The following is a 14,550-nucleotide window of genomic DNA, read 5'->3' on the forward strand; positions in this document are numbered from 1 at the left end:
TCTTCACTAAAATTTAAATTTAACATGTTTACAAAATATATTTTTACCCATTTGTCTAAAAAAATTCAAAAAAGTTCAAAAATGACGATTATGACAATTGTCACTCTCCTAAGGTACATCTTCAATGGAATTTTAATTTAACATATTTACAAAATATATTTTTACCCATTTGCCTTAAAAATTCAAAAATGACGATTATGACAATTGTCACTTTCCTATGGTACATCTTCACTGAAATTTAACATGTTTACAAAATATGTTTTTACCCATTTGTCTAAAAAAAATTCAAAAAAGTTTAAAAATGACGATTATGACAATTGTCACTTTCCTAAGGTACATCTTCAATGAAATTTTAATTTAACATGTTTACAAAATATATTTTTACCCATTTAAAAAAATTGGAAAAAGTTCAAAAATGACGATTATGACAATTGTCACTTTCCTATGGTACATCTTCAATGAAATTTTATTTTAACATGTTTGCTACCCATTTGTATTTGTCTAAAAAAAATTTAAAAATGTTCAAAAATGATGAATTAGATAATTGTCACTTTCATATTGTACGTCTTCACTGAAATTTTAATTTAACATGTTTGCAAAATATATTTTTACACATTGGCCTTAAAAAAATAAACTTCAAGTCTAAGTCGAAAAAAAACAACCAAGCTTCAAGTCTGAGTCAAAAGAAACAACCAAACTTCAAGTCTGAGTCGAAAAAAACGACCCATATTTTGGGTCGAGGTCGAAAAAAAGACCCAAAATTTGGGTCAGCTCTGTTTGAGCCGACTCGGCTAAGCCGATAAACAACACTAGATGACTGGGTAAAGAGATGTACCTTGATGGAAGTAGGAGGATTAAGACCTAGAGGAAGGCCCAAGATAACGTGGACAAATGTGATAGCGGCAGATATGAGAAGCATGAATCTTATAAATATTGATGTTCAGGACCGTCAGAAATGTAAAAGAAAAATCAGAGAGAAAACTGGTCTACCTTGGTAAACCTGGAAATCGCCATAAAAAGGAGAAGAAGAATAAAAAAATTAAATATAATTTTAATTCTATTTTCTCCATTACAAAACAAGTGCAGTATATAAATTTATAAAAGTATAAGTTTTCAAGTAACATTTTAATGTATATAAATATTTTAATTAATTCTATTTTACTCGTAATGGAGTTGGAATACCCGGTTTATGAATTGTGGATAAAAGATATATGGAGGTACAGAAAGTATAGGTCTTTATGATATTGAAATAATAAGGGTTTTCAAAATAATATTTCAAATATATTAAATTTCGTATTCATAGTTAATATATTTGATTGAAAAGTGAGCTATATCACTGCTCTTAAAAAATATAGCGCACAACTCCTTGCTAAGAAAAGGGTATAAAAGGGAAAGAGTGCTGAAGAATATCTAAGATAGTATATTGATAATGAAATGAAATATATTTAATTTATGTTATCAGATAATATATGTATAACCAAGATTTTAAAAATTCGGTTTCAGGCCAGCTAAACTTTTTTAAAAAATTTCGGGCAGGGCTTGAGAAATTAGGCCCGATACAGATCACTAAAGTGCATCATTGTAAATGTATGTAACAATTGAAAGTTAGGAATCTGACTGATTTGCCAAAAATCAGAGTCCAGAGAATATTTATTATTGAAGGAATGAATATTGTGAATAATCATTTTTACACATAATTTTTATGGTTATTCACAAAATTAAGGATAAATATCAATATACTCGCAGTATTCATTCATTTTTTATTCAATGATGAATAATTTCAGAACTCTGTTACACATAGTATTTATTTGGGGAGATAAAAGAAAAATGTGAAGGTGTCTTAAAACACTCAAATTAATATGTTACATATTGAGATTTATATAAACATATTGTAGTACCCTTTCAAGATCTTGCCTAAGTTGAACGCACATCCTGAGCCTGTGATAAAGATTGCTTTCCACCTGTTGTTGTGTCAGGGAGGAAAAATTTATAGGATTAAAGCAATCTTCTGAAAAGAGGGAATTGGCGACCGACGCAGAGGAATAACAATTGTCCATATCAAAAAGGGTAGGATTCGGGATCGAATGAGGAGTGTTGGAAAAATCATCAAAATAATTTTGATTTAAAGCATTGTCGTTGCGGGAATTAACTTTGCTAAGTGGAACGAGATCGGAAACTAGTGGAGAATTAAAACGTAGCCTTCTTTTCTGTTTCCAATAATTATAGGTCAAAGAAAAAACTCGCCTAATCCACGTGGGGTGGGGGTTTGAAGGTATCTAGGTTACGTAATAATAATTATAATTCAAAAGTAGTTTTATTAAAATGTTTTCAAATTTATAAGTTGCAGTTTGTACAATTAAACGATAAATAGATTATATTGATACATGATGATTTTTTGCTAAAATAAGATCACACTCTCTCTCAAGTTTATATTATAAAATTAAATGCATCAATGATTGATACAATTTATTTTATGAAATAAATTAGTCTCATTTCCATAAAAATACTTTAGATTATTAATTTAAGCCATGCAAATGCCTTTCAATATAAATGAAACTCGTAGTCGTAATTTATTTTATTGAAAGTTTATTCTTCAAAATAAAGTCATTTCAGTAACAAGTAAAAAAGAAATAAAAAAATATTTATTAACTGCTTAATTTTTCTTATCATTTAAAAATTTGTAGATCAATTTTATTCTTATAAATTCATGACTTAGAGCCAATTTTAGAAAAAATATTTATTAACTATTTAAAAATTTGTAAAACAATTTTATTCTTATAAATTCATGGCTTAGTGTAAGCCAATTTTAGAAAAATATTTATTAAATGCTTTATTTTTCATATCATTTAATAATTTGTAGATCAATTTTATTCTTATAAATTCATGGCTTAGTGTGGGTCAATTTTTTTTAATTTGTGAAGGTGAATTTTTATTTTGTATCAAACACTGGTATCGACAAATACCGATACACCTGTGAATCAGAGACATATATTGCTTTTTAACTCATACTATCATTCTAAGTGATTTTACTTAGTAAATTTATAAAAAACACTCATCTCTGAACTCCCTCACTCACCTTTGTTTTTAGACAAAATTTACCAACCAGGTAGATTTATGTTTAAATTCTTAATTCTTATTCATATCATACTAAAATATATTCGCATTTGTCACTTTAATAAGCTCAGTTTTTTGTGTGTGAGAGGAGGGGGCATACTAGTTTAAAATATATTCGCATTTGTCACTTTAAAGCTCAGTTTTTTGTGTGTGAGAGGAGGGGAGGGGTTATTATTTATTAATTACATTAGAAATTTCTGTGACACTTGTGGAAGACGTAGAACGTTGAGTAGATTTGTGAGATGTGTTACGATAGAAACAATCTTTATCGTGAAAGGGTAGAGATGGCAAGGGTAAAAGAATTTTATTGACTTCCTGTTCGGGATGCACGAATTCGTAAAATTCAGATTCCATTTGTTTAAGCCTTTAGTTAATTTTTAATATAAATATTATTTATAGATGTTAAATAAATTTTTTTTTACTGCACCTTGAAAAGATCAATCATACTTTTTATTTAGAGGGCTGGGCCATTCCATGACAAATCAACCTCAATTCGGCCGACCCCCTTCGATTTTTTAAAAATTTGATAAGTAAAGAAAGGTCAATGTAACTAAGAAATAGCCAAAATTTTAGTCTCCTAACATTTATATTTTTGATGATATATTAGGGTTCAAAATGGCAAAATGACGTATTTTTACCATTATCTGCCTTCATTCAATTAAGCATATCTTAAAACCTACATAATTGTAAATAACAAATTTAATATCAAAATTATATATAAAGATTCCTAATTTCCGGCCATTTTATTTAATATTTAAGGACTAAAAACTTTTTGGAAATAATACGACCTTCAATTTTTTTAAAAAATTTAGTAGACATTACTAAACTCTTTCTTTATATTTATAAAAAAAATTGGTCTGGGACGAGGCCATCTTTATTCTTAAAATCGATTATATTAATCATTTTTAATGGTTTTTCTTGAACTATTTGATAACAAGAAATGGGGCTTTCATTCAATTATAAAAATTGTCTATCGATAAAAGAAATTCAATTTATTACTTTATTTATAATTTATTATAATTTTTTTTGCCTATATACATATATTTAATGAATATTAATAAAATATATTCAACCAAGTTTATAGTTCTTAAATATATGAATAAGAATCTTGTGCATTTCATATATGGCGCCCTAAATATTAAAAATAATTGATATAATTTAAATTTAAAAATCTAAAATATAATTCACTTTTAAAAGATTCTAATTTTTCGGTAGCGCGTTTACTTTCTTGTGACGATATTGTATAACTACGGCCAGTAACAATGTTAAGATATGACATTTTGGCAAGTAAAAAGTGCCGTCTATACTTGGAAATGTAAAGGAATTAGAAGGTCCGGATGGGTGTAAAAACTTTATATATATTTCTTACTGCTTTTGATTTTTCATTAAAACAAAGGCTAAGACCAATTAGAATCAAACACACGTTATCTATCCTGATATTTCTCCACAAATTATACTTCATTATATGAATATTCTATAGTGCTTTCTATTGAATTGGAATACATTTTACTTTTAAATTGATGTAGACTTGTTGGAATCAAGGTGTGAATTTTGTATTCTAGGTATAGGTCTACTTTTTAAAAATCTTTTCCTGAGTAATAGATCATAATTTATTTTAGTCATATATTCAAAATATATGCTATTAATATTTACTTTAGAGCACTCATACAATTCATATGATGTGGTTATTTGCTTTGAGTAAGGCCTTTGTAAACTAGCTCTAGCAGCTAATCTTCAGTGCCACCAATCCCATCACACTTTTCGTGTGCTGTAAAAGAAAAATGCCATTTCGCCTGTACTCCGAAATCCATCTCATGATGGCAAATATTAATAAAATTTTACGATTTTTATACTGTAGCAGCGGATCCATCGGAAAAATAAAAATTTTATTTGGCATACAAATTTTATTAATTAAAAAATTTACCAATGTTTTTTGGAAATAATATACTGCTATTGTATTGTGTTGCAAAGATTCGGATATCATTACATAATATCGGCAACAAATATATTGGCAAAATTATCTTTATAATATATAACAAAAGGGTGATCAATGGATTGAGCCCTATTCCAATGATAACTTTGTACTTCATCCTGAAGTATAAAGCTATAGTTTTCTTAAAAATCACATATTAAATATTGGCCTTCATCTAAGTTCAATTTTATGTTGCGTTGAAATAAAAGAATGGGGTAATAAAGATTCCATTTTTTCAAAAAAGGTATTGATAAATTCATCTACTGGCTTAATTATTGTTTAAAAGTGGTTCTATCTACGGATAGCCATTGTTTGTATGTTATAAATTCGTTGTCCTTAGAACGAAACAATATTTATATTAGATCGCGTAAATGTGTTGACACTGGACAATTATCACATTTACCCATATAACAGGATGGATGTGGCGGACTACAAATTAAGTATAAAATATGTTTGAATGTTTTAAAGGGCAACATATTGATTAAATTGGGTAAATTTGATCCAATGATCATTAATTTATTTGGTGGTAGCTGCAAAGACATACAATATGTGCACCACTACCTCTACGAGCATACAATTTTTGGGCGAATGCTTGCAAATTTCGAAAAACCAATTTTAACATCAGGCCTCATTTCTTTAAAAAATATATAAATTTCTTTTAAATTATCTAAAATTAATCTCTTTTGTATGGTATTCTTTTTTCCGTCTTTGCTCAAAATCGAAGCGCAATCTTTCTTGCCTGGCATGATTCTGATTATTTCGCCCGTATAATAAAATTTTTGTACAATTTTAACTGTATATTCGTCTATAGTTTTTCCAGGTTTGGGGTTAGGTGTTGATAGAAATCAAAATGAAAATACCAAGAAATTAATTAAAAAATGAATTAATATAGTGAATGTATTATTGAATGATTAATCAATTTTAAAATTTTTATTTATTATATTGATTGAAACACTTATTTATTGTTATTCTAATTTACAAGTAAGGCTATACCGATTTTAGAAAATCTTTGGGTTATTTTATGAAGATAATACTTTTATTTTGTATATAATTTCATAATAATAATAAATTAATATTTGTAATATTTAAAACAATTGAGTAGAAAATTTTTATATTTTTGGCGTCATTATAAGAAATGCACAAGATTTCATATATTCAAGAACTCGAAACTTAATTGAATATATTTTATTAATATTCATTAGATATATGTAGACATGTGCGCCGCCGGTCAAATGCGCCGCCGCCGATGATTTTGACCACGCCGACGCCGCGCGCCAAAAAATTGTCGGCGCTCAACACGCCGCCGATGTAAAAATTCGGCGGCGTGATACATATTTTTTATTATTTATTTTATATATTATTTATGAATATAAGAAAAATATTAAATATTTTTTGAATTATTAAAAAATGCGATTTTATTTTTTAAAATTAATAAATATTATTTGCTATAAATTTGATTTGTAACAATCCTTATTCGCTCACTTTGGGCAGGTTTGTGACCAACGTGCTAGATAAAATAAGATTAGGACATTAAATTTGAAAAGGTAAATCTATATTTTATTCTTTTATTTTGATTCAAATAATTTACAACTCGTTATATAAAATTTATTTTTTATCATAATAGAAATTTTATTTAATGATTTTTATTTTGTTGCCATTATAACATATATAAAAATACCAGGACTAAAACAATTATAATGGATGCAGCATTGCAATACCCTGTAACAAAATATAGTATATCCTTGCAAGCAAAACCTTTTGCATGGAAACATTTTGGATCCTTAATATTAAAAACTTACACAAATAATAAGAGCACCAGTGTTGCTACAGATAAAGTCTTTTGTAATATATGCTTGCAAATAGCACTTGATAAAGATGGCGAGGATGAAAATAATTCTTCATTTTCAGAGTAAATTTTTTGATTATTTTATAAATATTAGTAAATTTTTTAATTAATTATCCAATCAAATCTTTTTCAAAAAATATCAGCACATCAAATATAATAAAACATTTACTTGACAAACATGATTTATCATGTAAAGAAGAAATATCTAAACAAAATTTAAAGTTATTTTTCAAACCCATTGTAAAAGGTACAACTGACCCTATAAAAGATAAAAAATGGATTCTGGTAAGGAATTATGTTCTCATGTGTTGCAAGGATTTAATGCCATTCTCTTCTATAATAATACTGGAATGCAAGATTTTCTAAAGGTTATTTGTAAAATCATTATAATTTTTTATAGGGCAATCTTAATTTTTATTTGTTAAGATATTTAATTATTTTATAACATCCTACATTTAGAATTTTTTATGGCATAATATTTTATTATTAACTTTTTATTATGTAGAAATATGGCATTATTTCAGATGCCAAAGAATTACCTGACAGAACTACACTTAGCCGGAGTGGATTAGATGATGTTTATTTATCAATGAAAGCATACATATGCCAACAAATTAATGTAGGTCCTAAATTTTGTGCTATAACTTTTGATATGTGGACAGACAAATATAGACGGCGAAATTATATCACCTTTATTTTTCACGAAATAGATAATAATTTTAATATTGTATTTTATACATTGGCGACACATCATGTCACCCAAAAACATACCGCTGAAACTATTCTTTCCGAAATAGAAAAAGTTGAAATGAATTTGATTTAGGGTCCAAGAAAATTCAAATGGTTACGGATGCAGGACCCAATGTAAAGAAAAGTGTTCGTCTAGGAGAATATGACCATCATTTATGTTTGGGGCATGGATTACATAATCTAGTGACAGTCGATGGAATAAAAAAGTTAATAAAATTGAAAATCTCATTAAAAAAGTTAGAGAAGTTATAGTTGCCTTAAGATTCAAAACAACGGATTTTGAAAATATAAACGATATAGAAAATAGAAAATGTTTTGAATCGATATCATATACATCGGATATTTTAGATTTGGATGATAATGATCCTTTTTATGAAGATCGTTTGGGGTATGATGATGATAGTGAAAATCAAAAATCATATGAGAAAAAACATAAACCTTAAAATTAAATGTGCCTACACGTTGGCATAGTATTTTAATAATGCTGGAAAGTGTGACTGGCAATAACAAAAATCCTATAAATATTCTATTAAATAGAATGGAGAAACCGGATCTCAAATTATTTAACTCCGATTGGGACTTGGTGTATGAACTTTTAAATTTTCTTAAAATTAGCCTTATTATTTCGTAGTGAAATTAAAAATCATTTAATTGTAAAAGAAAATGATAGTCCACCCATAGCATCCCTTAAACAAACTATGCTTACTAAATTTGATCATAGATTTCCAATAACCGATCTTCAGGTAGTATTTTAAAATACATAAATTATTTTTTATACATTATTCTTTCTTTTATTTTTTTTACTTAGGTGTTAGGAGCACTTTTGGATCCTCGTTTTCAATCAATAAACATAGTAAATAAATATTTAAAGGAAAAAAATATTACTCCGGTTGAATTTTTATGTCAACACGATACCTCTCTACGGTCTTACACGGACGAATTAAACGAATGTAAAACGACGGAAGTTGCTTCAAAACTCGATTATCTTAAGTCATTGGCTACGAAGCATTCATCTATTCAAAACAATAACCTGGAACAACAACACTATTTAACTAGTTTAGAAAAAGAGTGTTACTCATTATTTTCGCCTTATAATTTGGAGATAAAAGATGTCTTAGATTTTTGGAAGATAAGAACATTGGATCTTCCTAAACTTTCAATATTAGCTAGAAAGGTCCTGTGCGTTCCAGCTACAAGCACACCCAGCGAGCGTGTATTTTCTATAGCTGGACTCACTCTGAACTCTAAAAGATCATTATTATGTCCTTTAAATTTTAATAAAATAAAATTTATTCATGATAATTATAACTTAATAAAATCATTAAATTATAGTTATAAACATAATAAAGTATAAATTTTATTTTAAAAGTGTTTCCAATGAATTTATAAATTTACTTAAAAAAATTTAAGTTAGAAACGCCGCCGATTTTTGTGGCGTCGTCTAAATCGATTCGCCGCCGCCAGCTGATCATTTTAAAAAAAGAAACGCCGCCGCCGAAAATGCTGTCGGCGCACATGTCTAGATATATGTTATATGGGCAAATATATAATAAATTATAAATAATGTAATAAATTGAATTTCTTTTATCGATAGATAATTTCTATAATTGAATGAAAGCCCCATTTATTGTTATTTTCACTTACAAGATGAATAATCCTTTATATTATATCAAATAGTTCAAAAAAATCTATAAAAACCGATTAATATATATTTTATACAAAGACGCCCCCTTTCGGGAAAATATTTATACACTTTTCTAAACATTTTTATCGATTTGGAGAATGAAGATGGACGAATCATTCCAGACCAATTTTTTTTATAATTATAAAGGAAGAGTTTAGTAATGACAACTAAATTTTTAAAAAAAATTGAAGGTCGTATTATTTCCAAATCGTTTTTGGTCCTTATATATTAAATAAAATGGCAGGAAATTGGGGAAAAAAATAAAATTTTTTTTTTATTTAAAAGTAGAATCTTTGTACGTAAATTTTGATATTAAACTTGTTATTTACAATTATGTAGTTTTTAAGATATGCTTAATTGAATGAAGGCAGATAATGGTAAAAATACGTCATTTTTGCCATTTTGAACCCTAATATATCATCAAAAATATAAATGTTTAAAATTTTGGCTATTTCTTAACTACACTAACCCTTCTTTGCTTACCAAATTTTAAAAAAATCAAAGGGGGTCGGCCGAAAAAAGAACCACAATATTTGAAATAATTTTATAATACATATTATTTTTAAAAATATCTATTATTTTATATAATTCTTCATGTAAAAAAATAGCTATTGTGGCGGAATGTTATTGCCAGTAAATCCCATAGTAAAAAGATATGAGCCCCATAAACTTACCCTACTTAATATATGTGTTTTATAGAAATCAAAGAGATGGAGATAAAAAATTTATATCTTAAAACGAATTTGAAAAAATACAAAATTCATCATTACTATTTAAGCAAAACCCTAAGCAAAATCAGGCATTTGCCTATATCTAATATACCAACCTCACTAGCCTACATCAGGTATTGGCTTATATGTCAATTCCTTTTATTTTAAACAATTTCGAAAATTATTTTAGTATAGAATTCTCCGACAATGTTGTTCCATAATAATCTAAAAATAACAAAATTTATATTGGCTGGCTATCTATATAAAAATATTTTGATCATTAAAAGTAGTTTAAATATCACTAAAATTCTGGAACAGTTAAAAATAACAATAAAATTTGTTATTGATTGCTTTGTGGTTTGTTTAATTAAAAAACTTTCTGTATCTATCATAAATAAAAACCAGCCTGTAAATAAATTTTGCCTCTCCTAAGCTGAGTCCTAATTTTCGGGCCTTTAATATTATAAGTATTTCTCATTTAACTAGAAAAACAATAAATGCCATATCTACGAACAGGACCATAGCTAGAGTGTAATTTGAAACCAGCCCTCTCCAGATAATTTATTGACCCATAAAAGGATTCTTACTTTTGACCTTTTAATGAGATATGGTGTTTAAATTTAAAAATAAAGTTGGTTCTCATTTGCAAAATGCAAAAGTTTGTGTCGTATCCCTAATTTATAACAAAATAGGCAAAAATCCTAACTTTTGAAAGCGAGATTCTTCGATATTACTGTTAGATAATTGCATGTGATTGGCGGAATTGATAAATACAGATGTAGGGGAGGGATCAAAGTTTTTTTGAGGAGTTCCATGTAAACCCTTTTTGCGGCTATGTTTAGGACAATAGGCCTTAATTAATTTTTTAAAATGATATTTTATAAGTCTAATGTTGAATATAATAAATATAAAATGATTTATAAATTTGACTTAACCACACTGAATATAATATGGTACCTTTTCGATGCCTTAACAATTTTAAATCCTACATCTTTAATATAATAATGTACATGAAATATAAGTGGATAGTAAAGCATATCTTATAGCAATGAAAAAATACGCCTTATTTTTAGTATATTAGTTACAAGGTAATCGTAAAATTTAGAAGTGGGTGCCATAAAAAAGTAATGAGTAACGTTTTACCTTTTCCAACTTTCTCCAAGGTTGGGCTATCGCTTTATAGCAGGGTTTAACATTTGCTCAAAATTCAAAAATCTTCACAGATCGTTGCTCTTTTGAAGATCAAAAAATGCGAAGATTTTTTCGCTAAAAAAAATTTTGAGCTTGCTCAAAGAAGATTTTTGAGCAAAATAAAAAATATTTTTTGTAAAAAAATCTTCTATAATTTTGAGAAAATATTTTGAGAATTTTATAATAAAATAAAATCTTTTGTAAGGAAATCTTTATTAAAATATTTTTGATATATATTTTTTTTTATTTTATTATGTTAATGAAAATATTTTTTTTGAATAGGTTGTGAATGTGAGAATTGGTCATAATACCGACTGCATTTTTTTTAATATTTGGAATAAGTAATAATAATTTTTAAAAATGTAATGTCATAATTTTAATGTTTTATATTTAATGTAAACTATAAAAGTGACAATTGTCATAATACTCATCTCAGAACCTTTAAAAATAATTATAATTAAAAAAGGCTAGTTGAGCATGTTTTGAGATGGTTTCAGTGATTGTAAAGCATATAAAGGTGACAATTGTCATAATACTTATTTCACATATGTTTTAATTGGAAATAGAGAAAAATGATTATTTCAACATGAATTAATATAATGTGTAAACTATAAAAGTGACAATTGTCATAATATTCATAACAGAACCTATAAAAATAATTTTATTTTTAGGTATTAAATAGGCGAGAAAAAATTTTTTGAGCATGTTTCGAGATGGTTTTAATGATTGTAAAAATTGTCACAATCGTTATTTTTGAACTTTTTTAAAGCAAGTAGATAAAAATTTATTAAATATAAAATTAAATGTGGATGTACCATAGAGCAGTGACAATTGTCATAATCGTTATTTTTGAACTTTTTTGAATTTTTTTGAAGCAACAGAGTAAAATAATAAATTGTAAACATGTTAAATTGAAATTTAAATGTGGATGTACCATAGAAAAGTGACAATTGTCATAATCGTTATTTTTAATCTTTTTTGAATTTTTTTGAAGCAAAAGGGTAAAATTATATATTGTAAACATGTTAAATAAAAATTTCAGTGAAGATGTACCATAGAAATGTGACAATTATCATAATTGTTATCTTTGAACTTTTTTGAATTTTTTTAAAGCAAATAGGTAAAAATATATATTGTAAACCTGTTAAATTAAAATTTCAGTGAATATGTACCATAGAAAAGTGACAATTGTCATAATCGTTATTTTTAATCTTTTTTGATTTTTTTTGAAGAAATTATATATTGTAAACTTATTAAATTAAAATTTCACTGAAGATCTACCATAGAAAAGTGAAAATTGTCTTAATTGTCATTTTTAATCCCTTTTAAATTTTTTTGAACTTACAGGGTAAAATAATAAATTGTAAACTTATAAAATTTCTTCAAAAAAAATCAAAAAAGATTAAAAATAACGATTATGACAATTGTCACTTTTCTATGGTACATATTCACTGAAATTTTAATTTAACAGGTTTACAATATATATTTTTACCTATTTGCTTATAAAAAAATTCAAAAAAGTTCAAAGATAACAATTATGATAATTGTCACATTTCTATGGTACATCTTCACTGAAATTTTTATTTAACATGTTTACAATATATAATTTTACCCTTTTGCTTCAAAAAAATTCAAAAAAGATTAAAAATAACGATTATGACAATTGTCACTTTTCTATGGTACATCCACATTTAAATTTCAATTTAACATGTTTACAATTTATTATTTTACTCTGTTGCTTCAAAAAAATTCAAAAAAGTTCAAAAATAACGATTATGACAATTGTCACTGCTCTATGGTACATCCACATTTAATTTTATATTTAATAAATTTTTATCTACTTGCTTTAAAAAAGTTCAAAAATAACGATTGTGACAATTTTTACAATCATTAAAACCATCTCGAAACATGCTCAAAAAAATTTTTCTCGCCTATTTAATACCTAAAAATAAAATTATTTTTATAGGTTCTGTTATGAATATTATGACAATTGTCACTTTTATAGTTTACACATTATATTAATTCATGTTTGAAATAATCATTTTTCTCTATTTCCAATTAAAACATATGTGAAATAAGTATTATGACAATTGTCACCTTTATATGCTTTACAATCACTGAAACCATCTCAAAACATGCTCAACTAGCCTTTTTTAATTATAATTATTTTTAAAGGTTCTGAGATGAGTATTATGACAATTGCCACTTTTATAGTTTACATTAAATATAAAACATTAAAATTATGACATTACATTTTTAAAATAATCATTATTACTTATTCCAAATATTAAAAAAAATGCGGTATTATGACCAATTCTCACATTTACAACCTATTCAAAAAAAATATTTTCATTAACATAATAAAATAAAAAAAAATATATATCAAAAATTTTATTTTTAAAGAATTTACCAAAAAATTTTAAGATCAAAATTTCAAAAATATTTTAATAAAGATTTCCTTACAAAAGATTTTATTTTATTATAAAATTCTCAAAATATTTTCTCAAAATTATAGAAGATTTTTTTACAAAAAATATTTTTTATTTTGCTCAAAAATCTTCTTTGAGCAAGCTCAAAATTTTTTTTAGCGAAAAAATCTTCGCAAAAAATTGATCTTCAAAGATTTTTTCCTCAAATTTTTGGGCGAAAAAAATCTTCAAATTTTTATTTGAAGATTTTTGTAAAACCCTGCTTTATAGAATAGCCCGACGCTGAGTTGATAGTTTTCGGCCAAAAAATGGGTTTAGTTTTGGAGCTAACCAGGTACATAGTAATCAGTTTAAATAGATTCAAAATTTGGGCTTAAGCCACCAAACATCATATTAAAAGATTTCAATTTCAAAAAAATCCTCTATGCATAGCAAATCTTCTTCTCCGTTTTATGGCGATTTCCAGGTTTACCCGGGTAGGCCAGTTTTCCCTCTGATTTTTCTTTTCCATTTTTGACGGTCCTAAGATTCAAGCTTCTCATATCCGCCGCTATCACATTTGTCCACGTCATCTTGGGTCTTCCTCTAGGTCTTGATCCTCCTACTTCCATCATTGTGCATCTCTTTACCCAGTCATCTCTTGTCATACGTTCCACATGCCCAAACCATCTTAGTCTATTTCGTCGCATTACCATACCAATCATTTCTATACCTAATCTTGCTCGCAATTCCTTGCTAGTTTTTCTCTCTCTCAGAGATACCCCACACATCCATCTAACCATCCTCATCTCTGTTCTTTCTAATTTGGCTTCGTGAATTGCTTTCATTGCCCATGTTTCACCGCCATAAACTAA

At 26.7% G+C, this 14,550-nt stretch overlaps 1 protein-coding gene across 2 annotated transcripts in view; it reads right to left on the reverse strand.

The window, feature by feature from the left end:
• The window catches only part of LOC135929430 (protein Jade-3-like), a 33,802-nt gene that overhangs the window by 4,204 nt on the left and 15,048 nt on the right, over positions 1 to 14,550 (reverse strand). For both annotated transcript variants that reach the window (XM_065466008.1, XM_065466007.1), the window contains 3 exons: positions 10,783 to 10,928; positions 3,301 to 3,478; positions 1,899 to 2,276 (listed from right to left, as the gene is read on the reverse strand). In XM_065466008.1, coding sequence (XP_065322080.1) covers positions 1,899 to 2,276; positions 3,301 to 3,478; positions 10,783 to 10,928 — 702 coding nt within the window. The remainder of the gene's footprint in view (positions 1 to 1,898; positions 2,277 to 3,300; positions 3,479 to 10,782; positions 10,929 to 14,550) is intronic.

This window comes from Gordionus sp. m RMFG-2023, chromosome 5, assembly GCF_954871325.1.
Source record: "Gordionus sp. m RMFG-2023 chromosome 5, tfGorSpeb1-WG-v2, whole genome shotgun sequence".
Taxonomy (NCBI): Eukaryota; Metazoa; Nematomorpha; class Gordioida; order Chordodea; family Parachordodidae; genus Gordionus; species Gordionus sp. m RMFG-2023.